The sequence below is a fragment of the Neurospora tetrasperma genome, assembly GCF_000213175.1.
Source record: "Neurospora tetrasperma FGSC 2508 unplaced genomic scaffold NEUTE1scaffold_4, whole genome shotgun sequence".
NCBI classification, from domain to species: domain Eukaryota; kingdom Fungi; phylum Ascomycota; class Sordariomycetes; order Sordariales; family Sordariaceae; genus Neurospora; species Neurospora tetrasperma.
Window position 1 is genome coordinate 58,225 of NW_009799102.1, and position 25,891 is coordinate 84,115.

A 25,891-nucleotide genomic window follows, 5' to 3' on the forward strand; every position below is an offset into this window, starting at 1 on the left:
TGAGGTCCCATAACCTACGGGGTACGTGGACAGCTTGAAGGCACATACCGTAGTCGACTCGGCACCCTGGTACCTCATACACCTCAGTTCAGGTAATACTACTGATTTGGTTGCTAGCTCGAGAGCTCTGCTTAACTTTTTCAAAGATTTCCCATCTCATCCATACCGGTATAGTTTGCTCCATGAGTGTCTCGATGTGTCCTTGTGAGGCTTTGGAACGGGTTGGGATAGCGGATAGATCTTGTCTCGGGTACTATGAGTGCTAAGCTAATAAGAAACCACACGAAAATCAAAATTGGTGGTCACATAGACCACCCACTCATGTACAGAAGTAGTGTCCCAGTCGACGATCACGGCAACGAGGTGGAGATCATTCGATCTCAACTCATCAAGGAAGGTTACATGGTGAGGTCCATCGCCATTTAACATATTTCTTTAGAAAATAACTTCAGAGTGCAACTGCTTGGCCTTTTTTAGTCAAGATGAAAGCAGACAATGCATGGTGATACAAGCAGGTACTGATCCAGTCATGGGTCAATGTACACCTTATTGCGCCGTCCAAGGCTGAAACGTGGGCCGGAGCGCATCCCCAGACTCTCCGGATGCTCCCGGGCTCCCGGGGAAGACCCCACAAGCGAACCCGGAGATCTCGCCGGGCGGAGACTATGACCAGGCCGATAAGAACCGGACCCCCTGGTTGCCTGATTTTCGGAGCCGAGTCACGTGGTGGGAGAATCAAGGCGTTACAATAAATGGCTCCCGAATCCACACTAAACTGGGAATATCTTGTGATCGCTGAAGAAGCAAGCTCGCTCTTTACCCCGGCAACAATCGATCGAACCCCCAGCACTGGACCGCGTTGCATTTGTCGAGCACTGACTGACACTTGAGTGACACGCAATTCTCCAGCCCAACGGGGACGACCGCTCCAAGTTTCAACCGCAACCATCGCAACCACCTTCGGCCCGCCATTCGCCTGCAGCAAGGAACCGAGATTCAGCGACACACCTTTTTTTTGTTTTTTTTTTCCTTCCCGAGCCAAGAGATCAACTACTTTACCACGACAGGCCACGATCCGACTGCCGATAGACGAGCGATCACACGTGATAGCCAACCAAAGCGATTTTGAGATTTGCAAGATCACCCAAAAAAAAAAAAAAAAATCATCGGCATCGATTTCCGAGTCCGCGCAAACAGACATTACATCGAGAAGCCATCTTCGCAACCGAAAGGCGGCTTCATATTACCACATGCGGCGACCTGATTCGCATCTACCTACCCCAATTGAGATCGCTGCCCGGCGTGTTGGATAAAGGCTGCCGGTATGTCAACTCAAGATGCCTGTGGGAGACGCGACCCCCAAAGTGCGACGCGCGAGCGGGGGGCGCTGCATCGCGTTTAGTGGCTTGATTATAGTGGTCGGCCCCGAGCCTCGAGGGGTGCATTTCTCTGGTGCTCTGGTCAAATGCCCCAAGTGGAAGCTCAAGACATGCGACCACACCACAACTACCTAGTCACCTACCAGATGCTTTACTTGACACAGTCACTGACCATCCCAGATCGTGGCGCCGATTCACCTTCTTCCGCAACGGCGTGACAGTCCCCTCGATCTCCGGCGAGGTGGAGTCTGGGGCATGACTACCACGAGCCGCGACGCTTACACTCCCCTCGAATCGCTGTTCCTGCTCCGCGGCATCGCTAAACACGGTCTCGACCAGCAGGCCTTTCACCGCATCGCCGACCTTCTTCAGCAGAACCACCTCATCAAGCTTGCTCCCTCGTACGATGCCGCGAGACTGAGGCCCGAGCCTCTCCAGGAGCTCTTCCTCCACCTGCTGTGGGACGAGCTGAAGCAAGAGCACGACACCCCAGGCCCCAAACCCGATGGAGATCTGTCTCCGAACTCGAAACGGCGACGCTTGCAGCCCCCGCCGCTGCCCACTCTGAGGGAAGCCCATCAATATGTGCCCAAGATCGAAAGCCTTTACCGGAAACTCGAGCAGACATACGTCAACCAGACTCTCCAGGAGATTGACCAGTACGAGAGACACTATGACCGGCTTCAAACTGAGGTGCGGGTGCTAGAGCAGGCAGTTGCTCGGGACGAGGAGCAGGAGAGGAGGCAAAAGATTTCAGATGGTGTACCGGCTCAGGACGGTCCCGTGGCACATAAGCAAAGTCCGGCTTTGGGTTCGGTTCCCAGTCCAGTTGCCGTTCAGGGTCCCGGGGCTAGGCTGCCTAATGGCGCCAGTCACGGTCCTTCGCCAGTTGCTTCACCGCGGATCGCTTCACCACGACTACCGCCTCCGCAATCTCAGTCTCCCCGTACTCCTTCGACTCCCCAGCTACCGATACCTACTCCTCCTCCTCCTCCTCCTCCTCCTCCCCCGCCGCCGCCGCCGCCGCCGATTCCACCGCAGCTACCGCCCCAGGTATCCGCTCATATACCGCCACGGCCCGAAGTCGCTCGTCATGCGAGCGTGCCGTCTCCCACGACTCAGCTACCGCCAGTCAGGTCGAGTCCCGCACCGTTGCCTCCTACTACGCTGCCTCCGACTCTACCCCCGACTACAACGGCAGCATTGCAGCCACAGCTGGTGAGCTCTCCGCGGTTGGGACATCACAACATTCCTCGGGGTCCGATTACGTCCGGTCCTGGTTCTCCAAGGCCTATGACTGCCGGTAGTGGGATACCGCATGTCCTTCAACCCCCAGCTTCGTTCTCCCAGGCGCCTCCTCAGCCACCTCAGCCACCCAAGCCTTCGACTCCTACCGGAGGACTGCCACGACTAGACAGCATTGCAGGACCTTCGAGACAGTCTCCGGTTCTTCAGACTGCTCATCACCCTGCAACTACTCTCCCTCAGCCACAGCCACTGATCCCTGGACAGGCACAGGGTGGGCAACTCAAATGGGAGCCTCCATATCAACCACAAGCTGGCCATCGTTCTATCTTGGGCCCTGGACAGCAACATCCCCATTACAGCCCTGTATCACAACCTGCCCAGCCGCTGCACTCGCCTAGGCTGCCTTCGCATCCGCCACCTCAGCAGGTACAGCAACATCCAGTGGTAACAAGGCCACCCCAGCCGCCACCTATGAAGCCGCAGGTCTTGATACCTCCTCAGACTGGCCAACATTATGCTCCTCCTTTGCAGCCGGCGCCTAATAGGGCCATGTCCGACTCACCTGGTCCGAGTCCTGTTCGGCAACCGGTGGCTTCTAATGCGGCTACGGGAATACCCAGGGCTAATTACCAGCAACATCCCTCGCCATATCCTCCATATCATCTTCCCCAGCATCTGCAGCAGGGTGCTGCGGTTTCTTCACCGCCGCAATCGCCGTCTGCGATTCCACCGAGACTTACTCATGGGTTGGCTGCTCCTCAGCAGCAACGATCGCCTCCGCCGCTGCAGCCACAACAACAGCAGTCGCCTCAACATCAACCTCAGGCGCTACAGGCTCCTTCGCCGTTCAGCCAGCCGGTTACGACGTCTATGGCCCCGTCGCCGTCTTTGGCACCTATTCAGTCGGAGGTACAGAGGGCTTATCCTTCGCCATACCCACCTCAGCTACCGCAGCCTTCTCATCCACCACAGGCACATCCGCCGCAAGCGCCTCATCCGCCTCAAGTGCCGCATCAACACCCGCCGCAGGCACACCAAGTTCCTCAGGTGCCCCAAGCATCACAGGCTCCTCAACCTCATGTTCCACGGGCACCACAGGTTCATCCAACGCCACATCTACCGCATCCACCGCAGGCTCCCTTGCCCCAGGTTACCCAAGCTCAATCACCGCGGATTCCCCCGATCACTCATGCTCCTCAGCTACCGGTCACCCATGCGCCGCATGTACCACATCCACCGCAACAGCAACAACAACAACAACAACAGCAGCAGCAGCAACAACCACAACAACCACAACAACCACAGCCCCCGATCCCACAACACAGGCCACGCTCGCATTCTGCCGCGACAACTTATTCCGGACCCCGGTTCAGCCCCATCACTTCGGTCACTACTACTCTGGTACCTCCCGCAAAACTGGGTCTCGGCACTGGCACCAAGTGGGTGTCTGCAGCTAGTGCGTCTACCCCTAAGCTACCTGATGTCCGGTCTGGCGGTGATGAGATTCGGCCTCCTGCGTTTGAGCCACTTAGTCCTGTACAGCAGCCTGCGGTTTTGCCAACGGCCAGGCAAGATGCAGCCAGACCTTCTCCGGCTCGACAGCCGACGAATGAAACGTCTCGAGCTAGGGGAAGCATCCCTCTCGTTGGTCCCCAACCTACCCCGGCGTCACAGGCTCGTCAGCAAGCAGCTCAGAAGGTATCAAGGCCACTGGATAAACCAACCGCTTCTGAACAACCCAGCACGGTGAAGGAAATTGCTAGAGAATCCGCCAAGGAGCCTGAGCCAGCCACCAGTGTCAAGAACGAGGTGGACACGCCCCGGGCTACAATGGACACGGGTGATACGACAGCAGACGAGAGTGTCGCTGGTAAGCGTCAAGCAGCTCGACAGGCGAAGCGTAAACGGGATGAGCTATCACCCACTCCGGCTGCCACTCCCGCCGAAGCCACTCCCAACGGCAACGCAACCCCTGCCAACGAAAAATCCCAACAAGAAACACTCGCGACGGCGTCAGCCACACCACCCGACGCACACAGAGTCCTTTGGAGCCGCGGTTTCCACAAAGTTAGTGCCTCTGCCATGGAACAAATCGTTCGCCATCGCTCTGCCAACATGTTTGCGGCGCCCATCCGCGAGAAAGACGCTCCCGGTTATCATAAGGTGATACTGCAGCCTCAAGACCTTAAATCCATCCGGGCCGCCATCGCCCACGGCAACCGTTCCGCCACCCAAGCTGCCGCTGCCCTACCGGGTGGAGACCCGGGACATATGCTGGTCTGGCTGCCGCAAATGGAAGAGCTCGTCCCCCCCAGGGGCATCATCAACACGGCCCAGCTGGACCGCGAGCTGGCGCACATGTTTAGCAACGCCATCATGTACAACCCAGATCGCTGGCACGGACCTGGGAGTTCCTTCCTAGCGGAAAGAGAGGAAAGGACTGATGATAACAATCAGGCAGGTGGGCACGGCCACGGTCATCCAGGGGATGTGCTGGGATACAAGGTGGACGAGTTCGGCGTGGTAAAAGATGCGAGGGCAATGTTTTCCGAGGCCGATTCGCTGTTGGCGGACTTGAGGGTTGCGGAGGATGGGAGGGTCAAGTCGATGATGGAGGACGGGACGCTGCAGAAGATGCCGTCGGTGAATGGAAGTCAGAATCATTCCAGGCAGGCGAGTAAGGGGGGTGAGAAGGCTGAAGAAGAGCAGAAGGAAAAGGATAAGCCTAGTGGTGACGGTGATAAGGAGAAAGACAAGGATGGTGATGTATCAATGATCGGCGATAAGGAGGAGGAGGCACAAGTGGATGGGAAGGTTGATGAGGAAGCGGATGGAGAAGGGACGGCGACTGAGACTGAAACTGCTGGTGGGAGCAATGGTAATCCAAGCAAGCGGAGGAGGGTGACAAGAGGGGAGAAGGGTTGAGATGTTGGTGCATAAGGACGATGTTGAAGAGTATGTATCTGTTAAGGACAGAAAATTTGTGGCTGTAATGATCATCGCACATGATTTCGCTATTACTCCCCCTCTGTTTAGATGCTGGTCTAGACTTTATGGCTGAGTTGATCCCCATATCGAAAATATAAACAAAGTTAGCAACTTCATAGCCATCACTCCAACATCTTCGCTCTGCGACTCTCCCTCCTTTTCTTGGCTGAAAATTATTTTTAACAATATATATATATATGTATATTTCAATGGTTATGAATGGTCGTACTTATTGTGCTCTCAAAGGGAAGAAAAACAAGGAAAAGAAGAAAAATTATTCAAATATGTCACGTCAAAAAAATGAACCCAACTATAAGGAATGGAGTATGATTACCACTAAACTAACTCCGCCATATACTCAGTCGATTTGGTATCATCAAGTCAGAACACTTCGTGGCGTCGTATTAAGACTTGAGGGATCTAACTTGGTGCAACTTCATGACCTCGTACTGTACCATTTGATACCTTCAATTTCAATTTATGCCATTGAAGAATACCTCTATGTATCCAATTTTGATTCCCATGGTGCATTCCTACCTCTACCTTGTTGCCTCCCTTTCTCTCCTTTGTCTTCTGCAATTTCAACAGAAACACCACGTTTGAATGAGGGAACGAACAAGTGATACAAGATAGTGCGTCAAGTATATTTCAATGACCGTTGTGAAGTTCATCTTCAAAAAGAAGAACATAGAAGGTAGAGGTGGAAAGGCGCTTACACGCCATCCGACCAGACTACATAAATACAAAATAAAGTCCAGTCACTAATAGGACGAACTGAAGAAAAGAATAGAAAGGCGCAAAACGGAGTGCCGCCTTCCAAGCCAACATAAAGCCAACTCAATCCAACCTGTGCCCATTGCAAACAATCCTAGAGGTATTCCAGCCCGTATCCAGCCTGATGTTGGGTATCCAGGTATCCAGGTAGTCCCATCCCTTCCTTCCATCCACTTTTTGATGCAACTTGATACTTAATTCCATGTACAATGATAGTCGACATTATCCAGCACTGCCAGCTTTTTGTGCCTTTGTGCTGCTAACAGGCCACGACCCGAGAGAGCGAGTGTAGTGGGTATACAAACTTTTTCGCATGTTACCTCCTCTTCCTTATACAATTCCCATCATCTTCATCGTACTCGTCACCCCTCAAAACCAATATCACCACCCACTCCTCCTCCCCTTCCTCCCCGGAGTCAGCTTCGCGATTCCAATGTCCCACTAAGACTTTAAACCTCTCTGATTCTCCTTCCCTGCCGCCCTCGCCTCCGTAGCCGCCGTTGGCGCACTAAAGCTCCTAGTCCCTTCGCCAGGCGTCGTCATCACGTCGGTGCTCTTCTTAAGCACACCGGCATAGCTCAAGTCATTGCTGATGACCCTGGCCTTGCTCGGCGACCGTGTGCGCTTGCTCGGCGATAGTGGTCGTCTGGTAGGTGAAGCGTTCCTCTGCTTGTTCGGGGAGGGCGCGCGCTTGCTGGGGGACTCGGGTCTCTTGTTCGGCGATGGAGCGCGCCCCGACTTGTTTGGTGACGCGTCTCGTTTCTTGGGGGTGGGGTCCCGGTCTCTGTCCCGCTTCTCGGGGCTGTCTGGCCGCTGTTTTTCGGGCGAGGCGGGACGTTTTACTGGCGAGAGGGGTCGCTTCTCGGGGGATTGAGGTCGGGATTTGATCTCACGACTTCGGCCGCGTTCGCGGCGCTCGCGGATCATGGCCAGGGCTTCTTCCCGGGATACAGGGAGTTCACCCCTCGATTCCGACCGCGATTTGGTGATGTTGATGTCGCCGTCAATGTCCATTGCGTTTTCGCTGGTGGCGCTAGCGACGCTTCCCTTCGAAGGGGTTCTGAATATCATGCCAAGGTCTGCATTGGTAGACGCCTCCTTGAGAGGAACCTTGGTCGTGATGGTGCTTGAGTTCATGGTAGATCCAAACATCGATGCGTGCGCTAGGCTGGAGGGCGAGTAGCCTAGCTTAGACTCGGAGAGGTGATCGATATGTCGTGAGGCGGGCCCCGGAGTGTGGTTAGGTGGTTGCGGCTGTGACTTCTGGCTATCGTGGCTGGAGCGGGAGTTAGCCCTATCCCCTTCTGCTCCCTCGTTCTCCCTTGGTTGAGGGGGTGGTACGTTTTCTTTTTGTTCTTGACTGTTGCTATGAAGCACGGGTTCTTCCCAGTTGAGATGGCTTTGCTGGATGCTAGTGGTAGCCGTAGCGGTCGAGGCAGTAATGGTTTGTACCGATCCAGACATGACGGAGCTGATGACCGAGGAGGCTGGTATCGTAGGAATGTTCCCCATCACATCGCTGCTGATTGACTCGGCATACCGCTTGTGTGGCGCCGTCAACAAACTCTGCAACGACGCCCTCTCCGAGTCCAGCACATAGTCGGGCACACCGTCACTATCCGGTGTCCTTCGATGTCTCGACATGACACTATCCTGCATCTCCGACCAAGCTTGTGACTCGCCCATTCGGGAATCCGCCATGCGTGAGGACTGATCGGTTGTCCGCTGGTGTCGTTGTCGCTTGTAGAGGCCTTCACGCTCTTTCGCGCCGTTAACGGGCACGGCGGGTACTTGTAGCTTGTCCAACTCCTCCTGTGATACGGTACGGAAGATCCCCTGCTCTGGTAAAAAGACTTTGCTTTTCTGCCCCGACTTCTTTGCACTTTCGGCCCTGAGCTGCTCAGTCTTCGTCCTCTTAGCCGACGGAGGCGAGACCTTGTCCCCGCAGGGTGATGGTGAAGCGTCCCTAAGAATCACCAGATCACCCGCATCCGTGACTTTGTGAGGGCTGATTTCCGACCACTTCCTTTTCGCACCGTCCATGCCCCCGATACTTGGCCTCTTGGAAGCCGCCCGGGCGCCGGCGCACATTTTAAGGTTGCATTCAACTTCCATGAAAGCGATTAGCTCCAAAGCACGATCAGCTCGTTGCTTCTCCCACTGCCAGAGTTCTTTGAGTTCTTCGATTTCGGATTCACTTGTCGCGGAATGGCTGAGGTCGGCGGTGTGGTGGATATAAGACTTGAGAGCGGCGAAGTCGTCTTCTGGTTGTGGTGGTTCCATGCCGCCCATTTCGACATCTTTCGACTCCGGTAGTGGTATCTTTCCCTCGGCCGCAATGCGTGCCAGCTCCTCGCTCTTAGCTAGCGCCTTGAACGCGTCCCTTTCCATCTCCAAAGTATTGATGTGTTCCAGCGCTTTGTTCAGTTGTTCTTGGAGCCCGGCCAAGACATTTCTCGCTTCGATGGCTTCCTGTTCGCGCGCCTGTGTTCGTCCCTTTTGTTGCTCGAGTTCTTCTTCGGCAGCCTTTTGCGCGGCTCGGCTGGTGTGCAGTTCCGTTTCGGCGGTTTTCAAAGCGGTGCGAGTGGATTTGAGCTGTTTTTGCAATTCGACAATGTCGGACTGCGCTTTGAAGGCCTCCTTGCGCGCTTTGCGGATCTCCTTCTCCCAGATGGCTTGGGTGTGGGCGAGGGATTCCTTGGCGCGACCGTAGTCCTCCTGGGCATTGAGAAGCGATTAGTTCCTGCTCAAAGAAAAAGGAGTGTGGTGGGGCGAAGGGATGGACAAACTTACCATAACAACTTCCAGTCTGTGGGAAACCTTTTTCTCCCTCTCCTTCCCTTCCTCAACCTGCTGCCTCAGCACCTTGACCTCCTCACGCAGTCGTCGCACTTCGGCCTCTGCCTCCTCGCGCCCGAGCACGGCTCGCTGGAGAGCGGCATCGGTTGTTTTGCGCTCCTGCTGTTTGGCATGGAGGGCCATCGAGTTGAATTGGCTGACCTTTTCGGCAACCGAGTTGTCGCGACCGTCTTTGGGCGACAGTAAGGAGGGGCCTTCGCGCTGTTGGTTGTGGGAAATGGGCTGTAGGGGATCGGGAGGGCTGATGGTGAGGAGGTTGACGCTGTGGTCGTCGCCGCCTCCTATGACGGGGGGCTCTTTCGGCGAGTCGGGAAGACCCGACGACGCTTCCATGGCTGGTGGTGTTGTGTGCAAATTGATGGGATCAATGCAATGTAATGGATACGATGGGCGACAGGATAAGTGGCATGTGGTGGTGGTGGTGGTGGTGGTGGTGGTGGTGGTGGTAATAGCTCGATGTCGACAATGCAATGTTGATGGAGGTTGACAATGTTGGTTGACAAAGACGCGTTCGACGGTGCGACTTGTCGCAGGGGGGTATCTCGGGGGTCTCTAGAGGTGAAACTGCGTCATTCGGCTTTGGACCATCAATGGAAAAGATCAAATGCGGATCGGGGGGTTGATCTTGGATTCCGCCTTGCAGTAGTGTGGATGTTTGTGGAAAGATTTAGGTTGCGTCAGGCGGCCAGTCGTTTTTCCCCAGCTTGGTTTATTTTTCGGGTCTTGGGTGGGTTTGTTTGTCTGTCAACACTGACTGCAGTGCAGCAGTTAGGAAGCACAAGGGCACAGTGCTATCGGCACACATCGAGTACCTGCGTTAACTCCTCACAAATGGAAGACAAAATGACTCGAGATGCACCACACTCTGATGTAATTGAGTTGTAAACAAAAAAGGGTTTCGGTGAACAGATGGGAGATGCAGACAAAGGAACAACAAGATGTGTTCGATGAAATGATCGATTCATTCCATCCCGTGCCCGCCCCTCCTTGTACACAACATATGTATTCCTTCAGCCTGGCTGGTTTTACGACCTTGGGCAAATTGGAGAAAATCTGTTTACTTGTACAGTGTCCATAGCTCTGCGCAATGGCTTCCAGGTGCGCCGTGTTGCCTGGGTAACGAGCTCAAGCTTAGTACTTGACAGATGCAGTAAACACGTGGGAACCCCGCCTGCCTTCAAGCCATTGGCCAGCCTTGCATTTTGCATCCTTTGTGCATCCCATTTTGCCCAATTGACGACCGAGATGACATGTCCATCGGGAACAGGGGACTTTAGCCCGGAGACGGGAGCTTGGAAAGGGAAACGGAAGCTTCCTTCCTTTCCACCCTTCCATTCTCCAGGCCTCGCAACATCGATCTGTTCATTGCATTAATTACCACCTGTTCCATTCCATTGCTGTTTCCCTTGGTCTTCTTCTTCTTTGCATGTTCACATATCACTAGGTAGCCATACTATCGTCAACATGGCCGATACCGACACCGTCCGCCGGCGCAAGCCCGAATCCAAGACACCTGCCACCAACGAGCCCGGTCACGATACGGCCTCAGCTACCGAAGACTCCGATGTCGAAGAGATCATCCGCCCCGGCTTTCCTCCCCACTCCGAATCCCGAAATGGCGGCAAGAAAAAGAAAGCTCCCAAACGCCGAATCGAAGACGAAGACGAATCCAACCCCTGGCTCCTCGACATCCTCCGTGTCATTTCCTTCCTCTTCCTGGCCTCTTGCGGTCTCAGCTACCTCATCTCCAATGGCGAGTCCTTCTTCTGGGGCATGTCTCACCCGCCCAACTATCTCCAGTTAGAATGGTGGAAGTCTCAATTGGTACGTCCTTCGATCGATGCTTCCCTTCTCCAGCCGCTGGTCCACCAGCACCAGCTGACAAGGCGGTGACGTAGCGCGGCCCCATCTACCTCACCCCGGCCGAACTCGCCGCCTTCGATGGCACCGATGAATCCAAACCCATTTATCTCGCAATCAACGGCACCATCTATGACGTCTCCGCCAACCGACGCACCTACGGTCCGGGCGGTTCCTACCACGTCTTTGCCGGCGTTGACGCTTCGCGCGCTTACGTCACCGGCTGCTTCGCCGAGGACCGCACCCCCGACATGCGCGGTGTCGAGGAAATGTTCCTTCCTCTCGACGACCCTGCCGTGGACAACAAGTACTGGACCCCAGAAGAACTAAAGCAGTTAAAGAGGAAAGAAATGGAGGAGGCCCTGAAAAAGGTCAACGATGCCTTGAAGCACTGGGCCAACTTCTTCGGGAAGAGCAAGAAGTACAGGTTCGTGGGCTATGTCAAGAGAGACAAGGACTGGTTGAAGAAGGAACCAGTGCCCAAGCTGTGTGAGGCGGCGGGGAGGGGCAGGACGCCTAGGTCACCGCCGGAGGAGGAAAAGAAGAAGCACTAGGAGATGACTCCTGAGGATGGTGGTAATGGTATGGAAAACAGAACAAATTAATTTCTTACCCAAGGAACTCTGCGTCAATATTGATTATCTCTCTTGACAATGACAAGTCTAGCAGGTACCTACCAATGGATCAAAGTACAGTCTGAACAGTTTGAACATCGAACAGAACAAAATACCAGAGGATCATGACACTCGATTTCATGCAATATCTACCTCTACCCAACCAACAATTCCACGCTCGCAGCAATCTAGTGCCCGGCTCTAAACCCAAAAGAAAGAAAAAATAACAACGTCGCTGACAAAGAAACATGGGCCAGCGCGCCGAAACCGAGAAAGTCAGTTACCCTTCTTAAAACATCGTACAGTCCAACTCGAGGATTTCATCGTCAATTCAACCTCTCCACCTTGCTCCACTTTCGTGAACTAGAGGAACAAGAAAGCAACAGCACCACCAGCGACAAGCGCAAACATGCTCGTAGTTCCAGCAGCAGAGAGAACACCCGCACCAGCAGTCACTGGCACAGCGGTGGAAGAGCCACTAGGACTCGTCGAGTTGGACGGGGTGGTTCCGCTGCTTGGGTCGGTAGTAGTGCTGCCATTGGTAGAACCAGAGCCAGTACCACTGCCAGTGCCCGAGCCAGAGCCCGAGCCAGAGTCACTGCCGGAACCTGAGCCTGAGCCCGAGCCAGAGTCACTGCCGGAACCGGAACCAGAACCAGAACCGGAGCCAGAGCCAGAACCGGAGCCAGAGCCAGAACCGGAGCCAGAGCCAGAACCGGAGCCAGAGCCAGAGCCAGAACCGGAGTCAGAGCCAGAGCCAGAACCAGAGGGGACGATGGTAGTGGCCTTGGCTGCGAGGGCCTTGTAGTTCTGTAGTGACTTGGTGGCGTTGGAAGATGGGCTAATTTCTCTGTTAGTCCTTCATTCATTCATTCATGCCTCTACCCACAAACGCACAAGTCAAACAGGGATACTCACTTTTCATTAACAACCATCACCATCCCATTCTGACAATGCTTCCCCTGCGCACAATACAACCACATCGGGTTCTTGTTCTTCACCATCACCGTGTACACCGGCACATTACCTCCATGTCCAGAGGTGGTACCATTCATGCTCTTGCCGTCTTTTGCTGATGCTGCTGCTAAGCCTGCGGCAACAGGCATGAAGCCCGAGTTTATCCCTGTTACGTTGCTGTGCATCGCAATAGGCTGGCAGGGGTTGTCAAAGGTCGATTGCGTGACCGTGTGGTTGCCGGCCACGAACTGGAACTGGATGGCTTCACCCGGCTCGGCCGAGATCTTGTTGGGGGAGAAGACGAGGGTGCCGTTGTAGCCAACAGAGACGACGTGGGTTTTTTGGGCGGTGACTGTCATGGTTGATGAGAGGGTGGCGAGCCCGGCGAAGAGGAGGTTGGTGTAATGCATTTTTGCGGTTGTTGTTGTGTTGAGTGTATGTGTGTTTGTATTTGAAGATCTGGAAAAAGAGAACTGAACTTGAAAGACCGTCGTCCGTCTAGCGGTTTGTCGTCGTTGTCGTCGTTGTCGGGTTAAATGAAAGGGAGTATGGTGGTAAGATGTGAAAGCGACTGGCGCTGTATTATTGTCGAAGACCGAAAGAGGTAGTGAGTAGGACCAGCCTGGCCGATTCGAAAGGTAAAGACCGAACGACGGCGGAGAAAGAAAGGAAGAGAGAAGAGAAAAGAAAAGAAACGACCCGTGTTGTGGGTTGTGATGGTGGATATGGAAGACGATGACGAAAAGAAAAGCCCGGGAAAGAGATGGGGAGGGTATCGTGAGGATATAAGTCAACTGTCCAGGCCCAAAATTTTTTATGAATCGCTCTGATGTCGATGGAGCCTAGAGATATCCATGTCTTACCATGGTTAGCAACATGTTAGGTTTCATCGACAGAGGGAGTTGACATTCTGGGGTAGAGGATCCGTACTGGGCTCCATAGTAGCCAAGACGGAGTGTGGTATTGAAACATCACGGTGTTTGGAGTTTCCGGGGCAGGAACGGGGCCATATCAGCTGGGGATATACTTACACCAAAAACACCAGCTGTTGACTATAGCAAAAAGAGTATCGCTTTTTGAAAAAGCTAGCTTATCCCCCTCAAAACTTCGTTTCGGCAAGGTGCCTCTTAATCAAGGCACCTCGGTATAGCCCCAGAAGTCGAAACGAAAACGATGGCTGTAGCGAACTTGAGATAGGTTGGATTTCTACCCAACCTTGTGAAGCGTGTACGATGGTAAAGCTCGTACCGGCATCTATAGAGAATAGAGTGATAGGTGAATTGGGTCTTGTAAAGAATGCGCCTGAATGCCTCCATGACTGGACTGTAACGAAGGAAAGTGGAACAACACTGGGGAGAGAATGAAACGAAAGTTGTCACTTGTCTGCTTTGCGAACTGAAGATCCTTCTGCTGAATTGGGTTCGGTTGAAGTTTGTGAAGATCTTGATATCTCTGCGACACCTTGCCACCTGCCCACCCGTCTGAATCACTCCATGAAGCCAAAGTCCATTATCCCCATCTCAATTACTCAGTCTTCGCGATACCGAAATCTGGAAGCCAAGCAAAGACAAAGAGCAAAGCCGAATTAAGGTTTGGATCCCTGCTACTAAGCGCCAGGGGCCGTCTGTGACCAGGGGTCAGAGCACAGCCGGCAACCGACCATCGCCAATGAGATCTGCGACGCATCTGATACACGGATCCGGTTTCACTACCTCCACGACTCGGTTAACCTTCTAGATCTTCCCTTGCTGGATCTCATCGATCCGAGGGCCGATGTCGGAAATGTCAAAGTGCCAAAGTTGGGCGTTGGGACGAATTAGCATCAGTCGTGATATCAGAGCTAAGACGGGGTCTGAGCTTGGGGGTCTCGGTGATTAGACGGTCTAGACCTTTCTCCCTTCCTTCGTACACAGTGAAGGCGGAAAGCTGATAGGGTTGGAAAGGACGATGGAAAACCACATGGCTATTGAAGTTGTTCCGAACATTGGAAATTGCGAGCCTGCCCTGCATATTGTACATCAGCCATCTGTCATCGTCGACTATCAAGTTACTTCTACCAGGTCCTACGTCTAGTGAACAAACAAGCATTGTTCTGGACTCCTCTCTATCACACTTGCCATCTAAAATGGCGAATGGCCGTAAATGTCTTCGATCTTGAGCCGTACAGCTTACACTCGCTGCTCTCCAATCCCTTTCTTGACCTTCGGCTTGTTTGTGCCATTGTTTAGTATCGTGAACCGGCGTTGTACGGCAAAGGGTCCACGCCAGGCACAATGAGCGTTCCGCAACCTCCTTCTGACAGACGTAGCTTGATAAGTGCGCAGATGGAGCTCCGTCAGATGCCGATACCATAGTCATACTGTCGGTCGAGCTGAGCTTGCCATGTGCCCACATGGAGTAGGAGGCATAAACCCTCCCTCACCTCTCCCATCAACGGCACGATCAAAGATCCAACAACAACTGAGGCGCAATCTTCTCCAAATCCTCCACCTCCAAGAAGCCTCCCCCTCCCGAAGTGGTCCCATTCCCTCCCTCCCTCTCCACCACACTCCTTGCGATCGCCTCCCTCACAAAGATATCCACATAGCGCGCCACCGCTTCGTTCGCATCCTTCGTTATCTTGGTCTTGTCGCTCTCGAAGAACTCGTACAATAACCTCGTCAACAGCTCCGAGGGGACCGTGGGCCGTTCCTCTTCGTCCGAGTCCTCCTCTGCTTCCTCTTGTTGCTCTTCAGCATCTGACTCCTGCTGTGGCTGGTACCGGTCTGAGTCGTCAGCGTCTTCCGAGTCATTTCGGTTGTTACGCTGCATCTGTCGTCGTCGCTGGAGCCCATTCGTGTCCGTCTCCGGTTGCTCTTCATCTTCTACCTCATCTGAGCCGAGCATGGTAACGTCATTGTTGATTTCGCTGTGAGGAAACATGTCCAGATCTTCGTCGTCTTGGACGGAAGCGAGCTCGATTGTGTCCGTTGTTTCGCGGCGTCGCTTCGAGGAGGAGGGGTCTGCTGAGGTAGAGCCACGTTTGGCGCCGGCGGGAGCTGTAAAGGTCATGTTAGCTTTCGGATGGGTGTTGGAAGCGGAATTGAACCAAATGCGACTGCGGGAAATGGAAGGCTTGCCGCGCCGGCTGCTGGAGGCCGTGGAGGTAGATTTGGGAGGCATTGCAACTGATCCGTCGCTTATTTCCGATTCTGCTCTAAAGGCGCCAGATTTGATAATAGGAACCGGCGTAAATGGTTAAGAGGGCAGTGATGAAACTAAAGCTGGGAGCGCAAAGCTATCGCAAGTCAAGAGAGTGCATTCGGATGATGTTTGGTGGTTGGAAGTCCAATCGCCTGGAGACGCGACGCGACAAAGATACCCCAAATCGTATTTACGTAACTGGCCCGTCAGAGTCGGAGACCCCAAGACCGAAATCTACATCGATGTTCACATGTTCACATGTTCGTATGCATTTCACGCATTCGAAGGCGGTGCGCAATCACTTCACTGACTTGATAAACGAAGTTCGGAAAGGAAACCCATGAATTCGCCAAACTACCTATCGTCAAAGGGGATCTAAGAGACGCATGCAAAGGAAACGGCGGAAAGATGATGTTGCCAAAGGCAAAGGAGAATACACATGGGAAAACAGCTAAGGATCTTGTATTACAGCGGGGAATCGGTATGTAGCCCGCGAAACCTCCTCCTCAACCGGACAATGGCTCAACGCTTGAGTCCATCGTCGGAACCTTTTCGAAACCCTCCGTCAGAGATAGATCCCGAAGAGAAACGGTTTGATCTCCATCCCCAAAAAGGGTCATCTCCTCAACTTCATAGTTTAGCACATTGAGGTTGGGAAATTTAACCGGAACCACCCTTGAAGGCCTTGCCGAAGAGGAGGACCTGGAGCTGGTCGTAGATGGAGAGGACACCAGCACCGGCGACACCACGGAGAATGTTGGCACCAGCACCCTTGAAGAGAGACTTGACACCCTCCTTGGCAACGATCTGGGAAGCGGCATCGAAGGAAGACTTGTACTTGACGGCCTCACCGGAGGTCATCATCATGCGACGACGGATGGTGTCAAGAGGGTAAGAGGCGATACCAGCGGCGGTGGTGACGCACCAGCCGAGAGCGAAAGAGGCAAGGAAGTTGTTCTTGAGGTCACCGACAAGGAGGACGGGCTTGATGGAGTCGTAGAGACCGAAGTAGAGACCACGGTAGACGACGATACCAGCGACGGAGGGACCGAAACCACGGTAGAGACCGGCAATACCATCGGAAGCGATGGTCTTGCGGTAGACATCGACGAGACCGTTGAACTGACGCTCACCACCCTTCTTGGCGGACTTGGCATCGTTGGCGAGACGGGTACGGGCGTAGTCGAGGGAGTAGACGAAGAGGAGGGAAGTGGCACCAGCGGCACCACCGGAGGCAAGGTTACCAGCCATCCACTTCCAGTAGCCATCGACCTCCTTCTTGTAGCCGAACATCTTCTTGAACTTGTCACGGAAAGCGAAGTTCAGGGCCTGGGTAGGGAAGTAACGGATGACGTTGGCGGTGTTGCCACGCCACAAGGCCATGACACCCTCATCGGCGGTGGTGCGCTTGAAGCAGTCGATGATACCGTCGTAGCGGCGGTCGAGACGGCCGGCACGGATCATCTCATCCTAGGGGGTCGTCAGTATACCTGGACTAACATGTGGAAGAGATACTCGTTCTCCCATCGCCGACGTTGAAGGAATGGCACGTGACAGCCAGATAAACTTGCCGCGACTGCTACCACATGCGCGGATCACAGGGGCCAAGTTGATTTCCTTCTCCTGTCGGTAATGGGAGAATGAGGTAATTATTGGAACGTACCTGGTTCTGGACGAGGAGCTTGATACGCTCAATGGGAGCGGCAGCAGTCTTCGAGACGGCGGCAGACACACCACCCATCAAGAAGTCCGCCACGAAGGGCTGTAGAAGAGGGGAGATGTTAGCATGTTGTTATGTCGCGATAAGCAAGCAAAGATGTCAGGTCGTGTCCCCGCATTTCCCGGTGGTAGTCGACATGCAAACGCAGTCACCAAGCCGCGATAGATCAAGAACATCACTGTCGACCGACTGATGAAATCGGAGGGCCCGATGATTGTTGTTGATTGCTATCGCGCCGTAACCTGCGAGGGCTGGCTGAGGTCGCGATGGACGATCCCCTTGGACTGCCTGCCCGATCGACCAGGGAAATGACGACAACAACAACGACGACCACGACATCAACGTGCTGGGCGAGAGAGAGGGGCAAAACATACCGGCATGCCCAAGACCTTCTGTTGCTCCGCCATTGTGATATTCCTTTCCTTGCTGTAAAAAGAGAGGAGTGGAGATGGAGAGAAAAGACCAAGCTCTGCTACGAGGGGAAGAGGAAGAACTCGCGAGAATATATTCTGCAGCCGACTGGGGGTCTGGGGCTGCCAAGGGGGGGCCGACGAAAAATTTCGCAGCGGAGACAAGGAAGCAGGCCCAGTTTTCACTTTGTGCGGGCGCCAGCGGGCCAGCCGCTACTAGCCCACCGCGACCGAATCTTCCCGGGCCCCTGGCTGGGCTGCTCAAGCACCGCGCACGGGCCATCTTCTTGCATCTTTACCAGAACGGGCAAGCTTGCAGCTGCTAGCAGCCCGTGACAGCTCATGCCACTCCTGCTTGTGCCGCGCTGACAGTCAGGTTCCCTGCACTGCCGGCCGGTAAAGCCCGAAAGGCTCCAGTCACTCTTGTAACAAGAACCATTTCATCGTCACCCAATTGGACGCATCAGCGCCCAATCTGTTCGCTGGCTATAATTACACGTATCAGTTTATCCCTCAGCGGGCAGTAAGGTAACTTGTGTGTTTTGAGGTGCCACGAAGTCCAGCAGCTAACAGACGCCAGCCGCCATCGTGAAACTGGTTATTTACATATAGTCGGCACCCGACCGCCTCTTCGTCCTCACCGTTCATTGCAGTGCTCGCGAAATTTTCAGAGTGCCCTCGGCTATGTACTTCCTCGTTGTCTTCAAACACGAGGATGGATGGAGTTGTAGGTAGGTATCTTGAGGACTCGCTGTCATCCACTGCCTTGGGATTCCCATGTTTCGAAGGGAGCCTTCTGTCTTCGAACCCCCCCCTCCCCGTCCCCCACCCTCGCTTCCCCCTCGCTCCCCAGTCTCGTCCCCCTCCAACAAACACCCTTCACGCTTTGCGTTGGCCAAGACCCGAGTCAGATTGATTCCTTGGCACGCGGCAGCTGGAGCCGCGGTCTGCGACGAACTTGAAGCCAGAACTCCCGGCCCCACGGGCAGAGATTCGGCTGTCATGCAAAAGGGACGGAAAATGTCCATACCGACTCGGTCATCTTAACTTCCGAAAGTTTCGTCTCCTGGATATCCGAGTCGGAGTATTCCAGAACTTCCCCATGGCTCGTTATGATGGATCACAAGGAAATCATCTGTACCTCTCTCACGAGTTCAACTTCCCTTTTGGCTGTTGTCCCAGGTCCAGTGGCATTGCAACGTCATGCTGCAGCCCCCGGCCTTAACATGTCAAGCACCAATTGTGCACCCCCCCTCCTGTTCACCATCCGTAACCGCTGAGCCGCCCAGGATGGCGTCGCTAGCAGGGCATGTGGCAAACGACGACGGCAACGGGCGGCAATTCGGGGCAACATCTTCGGTCAATGAGAGTCTGAGAATGGGCAAAGCTCCAACAGCTTTCTAGGGCCCATGCGACACGCTCTTGACGGTGGACGGTGAGTCCGATGTGTAGACGAAAACCCTTGAATACGAAAGGTAAAGTAAAGAGGAAGACGGTGGCGGCAACAAGGCCTATCTGTGCCATTTGCTCCGAATGCCCAATGCATCCCACAAGCCGTCAGGGTGCCGGCCGGAGGGGGTCCGTTCATGCCAAGACGACAAGGTTCGGGTCGCTGGACCGGACTTGGAGATAACCTCAACCGTATCGAGCTTTCACGTGCTCTCAGGTATCCAGAGTTCATGAGCAAGCCAGCAGCGAGACATGCTTTGCAGATGAGACGATTGCAGGCACATGGACAATACGGGATTTGGGACGACAAGTAGTGTATGCTTCGTTGCGCATAACCCGTCTGCCGTCTTTTACCATCAATATTCGATGGTCAGGGCGCCAACCTTCTTGGCTGTAACGAGTGGACCCATTGATTCAACTTCATGCCTTCTGTCAACGTGCTCAGCTTGTCAGATTGTGCGGAAGATGTCATGGTATTCCTCGGTCGCACCTCACACGATCTGGCGTGGGAGCCCCAGCCATCTACCAACGGAACAAGCAAATGCGCGTCTGCGATGCTCTTGCAAATTCGGGATGCCAAGCAACGAAGCTAGCGTGAAATGTCAAGGTTCGGAGTCATTGCTTTCAAAGGCAGAATTATCTCTCATTGATTCCTCTGTTGAAGTTTGATGCCCGCCAGGTATGAGACCACAGCAGACAGTAAAATGTCCCGCTCAATGCGCCAGGCACCAGTTTGCCTTGAGGAGCTGGAACTGAGATGCCTTCAACTGTTTTCATAAATCGTAAGTTGATACAGAGGTATGACGAGCATAGGTGAGACTGGAAAGGAGGAAACGGTTGGGTTCCAAGCATCACAAATGTTTGTCCGGAGGAGCAAATCCGGATAGGCTCACTAATATGTGCATGTCGTATGTAAGCGACTGTGTCCCGGCTGGAAAGATGGTGTTTGCGATGAGGCAATTTATACTTGAAGAGATAAGAATGAGTGAGCGGCAGCTTCAGACTGTCCGTGTTAGAATATGGGAACCTTGTCCCCTTGTATCAGGGTAATAGGTGACTGGAGCCGACATTGTGTAAAGCGTAGTCCAGAGGCTCAGCTTCTTCTCACCGAGGTGTGTCGGTTCGACGGAGTCTGGCAGATAAGAAGCACTCGATAAGAAATTTAATTAGCTTTGTCCACTTCCATGACCGTGACCGGATACCTCAACGGCCTGGCGCGGTCATAGTGTACACGATATGGGACCTGTTCATCATAGGGCTGGACTAGTGTCGTGGAGAATCCCATCCAGACATCGATAGGTCCATACATCATACACATACGTCACTGGCATATCGTGTGAACTCAGATGTTGCTTTGAGGCAGTGAATTAGTTTCCTATTCTACCGCCTCTAGTCCTTCTTGTCCTTCTCCATGGATTGGGGTATCATAGAGAACTGCTCGTGACAAGCTGTTCCCATCGGACTAGGCGCGCACACACACGGCTTGCACGTAAGCATCGAACTCGGGTACAGCTCTTTCCCAGGCAGATAGGAGGCGAGTCTGCCCCGTTCGTTTGTCGTGATCTTGGTCGTTCCGTTCGTATCTTCCGATCGATGCAAAATCCCAGTGTGATTGTGTAAAGAATCTGAGGAGCACTTCCCGATTCCCCTCCCACTAAATTGCTACACCGTGTGCATTGTGCATGCAAAGATTGACCATTCCCACCAGAGACGTAGCCCGATCAAAAAAGTCAAACCCCTTCTTGTCGCTGACGAACCACCTTTTCAAGTCTGCCGGTCCGTCATGTCAAGAGAATCGCCAGGTGTTTGGACGTTTACTCGTCAGCGCCAATGGCACGGGCTGTAGAAATCGCATGTTAGCCGATTGTTCTCGAATGTGTGGCTGATCGAAATCCGGTGTCGCCGGTCGGCTCGACCGGGCGAGGGAGACGTACTGTAGATCTTCATCTTGCTGTGTCCAACAACCTGCTTGATCTGACCCTTCTCCTCGAGGTCCTTGAGGCAGCGGCGGGCAAGCGAGCCGTTGATCTTGAGACGGTCGACGAGGGTGGCGACGGTGACAAGGCGGTAGGACTGGACGTCCTTGTAAAGCTTGTCGGAAGTGGACTTGTCAAGGATGACGGCGTGCTGGGCCTTGTCCTTGACTGTGGGTATGTGTCAGTGAATTTGGCCCAAAGTTTTGATGTTGTCGGGGAGCGCCTTCACGGCAGCGACGATGGCTATGACGGCGACAGTCGTGAAGCCATCATCATCTGCTGGAAATGACGACCCCGAAAAATGGACAGAGATTCTCCTTACCCTTGCCCTTGGACCACTTCTTCTTCTGCTTCTTAGCACCAGACGCGGCGGGAGCCATTTTGAATGATGAGTTCTGGTGGTTTGGTGGATGAAGGGGAGAGGGAGAGACAGTCCTGGCTTCAAGGTCTTTTCCTCTGCGCAACGAAAAGGCGGGGAGATTTTTCTGGTCGGCGCGCAGGCAAGTGTGGCTCGGGCGCTGGGCTGGTCTCTGCGCACGCACACACTGCACACACTCAGGCCAGTGACTGCGGGTGCGCGCCAGGCCAAGCTTAGGTTAACTGAGCCCTAACCATTTTGTTCCCCCTTTGCGGCAACCAGCGTGGCGGTGCACGGGCCGCACAACTGGGGGCACAACTGGGTCTTTTGGGGCTTCGTAGCGGCAGATTGGGGCTTGACCACCTGGGGCGGGGCCACCAAAAAATTCCCACGACGACCCGTCACTCTCCGCTCGCCGAACGACCACCCTTTCGACGTTATCCTGTCCGAACTCACGGCCAACTTCACCACCAATTACCTGCAGTCCGGCCACCGAACAGCAATCAAAATGTCTGAGGGAGAAGTTGACGTCGCGGCCGTTTCCCAGTACGAGGTCCTCCCCAAGGAGGTCCTCGCTGAGGTTGGCAGTGTGAAGCTGTTCAGTATGTTTTCTACGGTCCTTCGCAAAGTGCACATGGGCGTCGTCATGCTAACTTTGCGACTTCAGACCGCTGGAGCTACGAGGATGTCGAGATCAGGGATATCTCTTTGACGTAAGCGCAACCCGTTTAGATGATGCATACATATCAAAACCACCAAGAACACGGCCCTTTCAGATTGCTACGAAAACGCGATCCGACGAACATGTACGCGAGAAGGAGAAGGAAAATAAAGAGCTAGGAAAATGTTGGAAATCAGGAGTTACGATTGATCGCCAATTCGCTTGGAGGACTTGGGGGACTTGGGCAACATGCATCTTGGTCGCAAAGATGATTCAAGTCACACACGCGAACGGAGGGCTAACGACGAATATCTACACAGCGACTACATCCAGATCCGTTCTCCCGTCTACCTCCCCCACTCCGCTGGTCGCTATGCCGTCAAGCGTTTCCGCAAGGCCAACTGCCCCATCATTGAGCGTCTCACCAACTCCCTCATGATGCACGGTCGCAACAACGGCAAGAAGCTCATGGCTGTCCGCATTGTCGCTCACGCCTTTGAGATCGTAAGACTCCCGAAACCCGCAACAACCTGCGATACGCGATTAGCCAGACACAGTCACTTACACACGATATCTAGATCCACCTCATGACCGACCAGAACCCCATCCAGATCGCCGTCGATGCCATCGTCAACTGCGGTCCCCGCGAAGACTCCACCCGTATCGGTTCCGCCGGTACCGTCCGTCGCCAGGCCGTCGATGTCTCTCCCCTTCGCCGTGTCAACCAGGCCATCGCCCTCCTCACCACCGGTGCTCGCGAGGCTTCTTTCCGCAACGTCAAGTCCATTGCCGAGTGCCTTGCTGAGGAGCTGATCAACGCCGCCAAGGGCTCCTCCAACTCGTACGCCATTAAGAAGAAGGATGAGCTCGAGCGTGTTGCCAAGTCCAACCGTTAAAGCGGTTCTGGCTGGCTGCAGGTGTATGGGGGAAACTTGTTGGGTGCTTGGAGTTGTTGGACGGATTCTATTCGGCATGTTTTGCTCGGCTGCTACTACGGCTGCATTTGTTGCGCGTTAAAAGGGAACTGGGTCTGGGAGGATGCGGTTCTTCTACGGCACTTAGGTCAAAACAGGCAGGCACTCAATAAGGGCTCTCAGACATTGAATGAGAGGAAAACGTGGATTTGCGGACAAGATTTTAAGTGCATATACCACGAGGCGCCGGTGATTCGGTGAAATTATGATTCCCCTTTTCTTTCCATGCATGACGTCCGTTTGACCGTGAGTGAACGATCGAACACCAGTTCTAACCCCCTTTTGCTTTCAGACTCGACGTCCCTACCCTCTTTTTGTATGATACAACATATCGCTAGCGCTAATAGCAAGGAAGCATTCTCGCTGAATCTCCCTGGCTCCAACAACATGAGGTAAGTCATCTGCCGCTCCAGGCTCCTTTTAAACGTCACCGCTACAGAAGTCTAGCTGCTCATAGTTCCTCATGTCTTTGTTTCAAGAGGGCTGTACTTCTGCCATCAAGTGGATTAACGACTCTCGACTTCCTCTAGCCCTTTTTGACCCATCTTCCCATCACCCTTTTTATGGTATCAATGTCACACACACCCGCTCATAAGAAGGAAACACTGTCACAAATACCACTACCGACCACCCAACACCTTTGCTCAATATACCCCAATGTCCATCCGTCCTCAGCCCCGACTCCAGCAGATACCCCTACGCCCTCGCATCCACCCGACAAAACATGCCAACATGCTCAATCCCCTCCTCCCACCACCTCCCCATCTCTTCATCCACCACAAAGCCAGCCCTCTGCCAAGCACCGACGGCACTGACCTGGGCGTGAACGCAAAACAGACCTCGCCACTTAGGCATCATCCTCGCGTCCCTTTCCGGATCGATTCCCAGGGCTTCGAACCCCCTCTCCTTGACCGACGGGCTGAAATACCTGGGGTGCTCTTTCATCCAGTCCAAGGCGCGCCTGATCAGCTGGCCTGCGATGCCACGACCGCGAAACTCTTTCAAGACAGCCAGTCGCCCCAGTTTCATGTAGACTTCCTCTCCATCGTGCAAAGTCGTCTTGCGATCTTTCCCGCCCCTCTGCACCACCTCCAACGCCTTCTTGGTCTCCGAGTCCAGCTCCTCCAGGTTCACCAACTCATCCGCCAAATACTTCCCTCCCTTGACAGGATGCGGGGCGTGAGGAAAAGGGACTATCCTGACGGTACCAATGGGAACCGACCGCGTCTCTGACTTTCTTGGTCTCATGACTCTCCCACTGTTCGCATCCCGCTCCTCTTGCTGGACAACTTGGTTGATGGAGGCGTAGATGACGAAGTGGACGGAGCGAGCATCGTTGGCGTCAAATTCGTTTTCGGCGGGGATTTGTTGCTCGTTGATAAAGACGGATTCGCGGATGGTCATGGCGTCGAGGAAGGTCTTGGGGATGGTGCTGGTTGTGGAGGAGGATTGCTGGGAAGGGGGGAGAGAGGCGTTCCAGGGGGAAAGGGCGAGACCAGGAGGCTCGAGGGTGGCGATGAAGGGGGTACCCATTTTTGTGGTTGGTGTTGATTGCAGATGGTGTATGGATGGCTTTCTCTGAGTTAGACGTGAGAGAGGTATTGAGAAAACCTCTTGGGTTTTGATGTTGGTCAAGAAAGTTGGAACCTTGGGCTGCCGAGAAGACTCGACTTATGTAAGAGAACGGGCAGACACAGCGCTCACGGCAATTTCCCTAACAGTTCTATTACAGAGTGAATGACTGGTGCCAAGTCCTGACTGGAAATGTGAATGCCAGGAATGTGTCAGTGGTTGGATGACTGATCTGACTGATCTGATGGTAGACAAACCAAAGTGTGGTTTCCCGTTTGGTGAGAAACTCTTTGGCCAAGCCTTGGAATACCCAAAAACCCGCAAGGGCAATGAAGAAATGCAATATTCGTTGGTGTTTGTGGGATTCTGAGCTGATTTGTGAAACAAGTTGCGCAGATGAGAACCCGCCAAGAAGAATAAGAGGAATCTGTCTTGTCAAGAGGTCCGCTCCGAGCCTGCCAATGCCGTCTGTTGATCACCGATCCGGTACCTATCCAGTGGAAACAGTTTCACTCACACCTGCCAAAATCTATATATGGCCCCCACGGAACGGCCGTTGGAGTCGGGCGGGGCGGGGTCGGAAGCGGGGACTATACCTACCGGCTCTTGTCCGCATTTGATCCCGGCCTTGGATGTGATTGGACAATTCTTATCCTCGCTGATTGGTGGCTGCTTCTCCGCAGTCGACCTCTTCCTCTCCTCTTCCTCTTCTCACACCAACAACATGACCTGCGATCACTCTCATTGTTACATCCAAGTGGCTCAATGTGAGCATGATTGATGGCGAGCACGTGGTTTAACCAGTGACGCAAGTCCAGGCAGCAGCCACTCAGTCATGGACATGTTCCAAGCGGAAAGTGTATAAAAGGAAGGCGGGGCCCGTTGTCAAGTCGACGACCAAGTACTTCC

At 53.9% G+C, this 25,891-nt stretch overlaps 9 protein-coding genes across 9 annotated transcripts; 3 read left to right on the forward strand and 6 right to left on the reverse strand.

Annotated features, from left to right (window-relative positions):
• Positions 1 to 1,337: 1,337 nt before the first annotated feature.
• On the forward strand, positions 1,338 to 5,738 carry NEUTE1DRAFT_130129 (uncharacterized protein; the record flags this gene model as incomplete). The annotated part of the gene is made up of 2 exons (XM_009853383.1): positions 1,338 to 1,364; positions 1,560 to 5,738. 2 exons carry the CDS (start codon positions 1,338 to 1,340, stop codon positions 5,550 to 5,552), a joined length of 4,020 nt encoding a protein of 1,339 aa, XP_009851685.1.
• Positions 5,739 to 6,600: 862 nt separating this feature from the next.
• Positions 6,601 to 9,581, reverse strand: NEUTE1DRAFT_82979 (uncharacterized protein; the record flags this gene model as incomplete). The annotated part of the gene is made up of 2 exons (XM_009853384.1): positions 6,601 to 9,107; positions 9,183 to 9,581. The coding sequence occupies 2 exons, from the start codon at positions 9,579 to 9,581 to the stop codon at positions 6,831 to 6,833; spliced, it is 2,676 nt and encodes an 891-aa protein (XP_009851686.1).
• Positions 9,582 to 10,600: 1,019 nt separating this feature from the next.
• Positions 10,601 to 11,723, forward strand: NEUTE1DRAFT_64300 (uncharacterized protein; the record flags this gene model as incomplete). Its single annotated transcript, XM_009853385.1, has 2 exons — positions 10,601 to 11,072; positions 11,147 to 11,723. The coding sequence occupies 2 exons, from the start codon at positions 10,713 to 10,715 to the stop codon at positions 11,660 to 11,662; spliced, it is 876 nt and encodes a 291-aa protein (XP_009851687.1).
• Positions 11,724 to 12,085: 362 nt separating this feature from the next.
• Positions 12,086 to 13,089, reverse strand: NEUTE1DRAFT_82983 (uncharacterized protein; the record flags this gene model as incomplete). Its single annotated transcript, XM_009853386.1, has 3 exons — positions 12,086 to 12,330; positions 12,487 to 12,563; positions 12,641 to 13,089. 3 exons carry the CDS (start codon positions 13,087 to 13,089, stop codon positions 12,086 to 12,088), a joined length of 771 nt encoding a protein of 256 aa, XP_009851688.1.
• Positions 13,090 to 15,121: 2,032 nt separating this feature from the next.
• On the reverse strand, positions 15,122 to 15,841 carry NEUTE1DRAFT_82987 (uncharacterized protein; the record flags this gene model as incomplete). The annotated part of the gene is made up of 2 exons (XM_009853387.1): positions 15,122 to 15,717; positions 15,778 to 15,841. 2 exons carry the CDS (start codon positions 15,839 to 15,841, stop codon positions 15,122 to 15,124), a joined length of 660 nt encoding a protein of 219 aa, XP_009851689.1.
• A 314-nt stretch (positions 15,842 to 16,155) lies between these two features.
• On the reverse strand, positions 16,156 to 18,133 carry NEUTE1DRAFT_130134 (ADP, ATP carrier protein; the record flags this gene model as incomplete). The annotated part of the gene is made up of 3 exons (XM_009853388.1): positions 16,156 to 17,332; positions 17,526 to 17,624; positions 17,957 to 18,133. The coding sequence occupies 3 exons, from the start codon at positions 17,987 to 17,989 to the stop codon at positions 16,523 to 16,525; spliced, it is 942 nt and encodes a 313-aa protein (XP_009851690.1).
• A 2,646-nt stretch (positions 18,134 to 20,779) lies between these two features.
• On the reverse strand, positions 20,780 to 21,888 carry NEUTE1DRAFT_95095 (uncharacterized protein; the record flags this gene model as incomplete). The annotated part of the gene is made up of 3 exons (XM_009853389.1): positions 20,780 to 21,281; positions 21,376 to 21,585; positions 21,740 to 21,888. The coding sequence occupies 3 exons, from the start codon at positions 21,795 to 21,797 to the stop codon at positions 21,256 to 21,258; spliced, it is 294 nt and encodes a 97-aa protein (XP_009851691.1).
• Positions 21,889 to 22,164: 276 nt separating this feature from the next.
• On the forward strand, positions 22,165 to 23,689 carry NEUTE1DRAFT_117193 (uncharacterized protein; the record flags this gene model as incomplete). Its single annotated transcript, XM_009853390.1, has 4 exons — positions 22,165 to 22,377; positions 22,443 to 22,488; positions 22,757 to 22,940; positions 23,015 to 23,689. 4 exons carry the CDS (start codon positions 22,284 to 22,286, stop codon positions 23,330 to 23,332), a joined length of 642 nt encoding a protein of 213 aa, XP_009851692.1.
• A 112-nt stretch (positions 23,690 to 23,801) lies between these two features.
• NEUTE1DRAFT_146837 (uncharacterized protein) lies at positions 23,802 to 24,943 on the reverse strand (the record flags this gene model as incomplete). Its single annotated transcript, XM_009853391.1, has 1 exon — positions 23,802 to 24,943. The coding sequence occupies one exon, from the start codon at positions 24,941 to 24,943 to the stop codon at positions 24,107 to 24,109; it is 837 nt and encodes a 278-aa protein (XP_009851693.1).
• Positions 24,944 to 25,891: the final 948 nt, after the last annotated feature.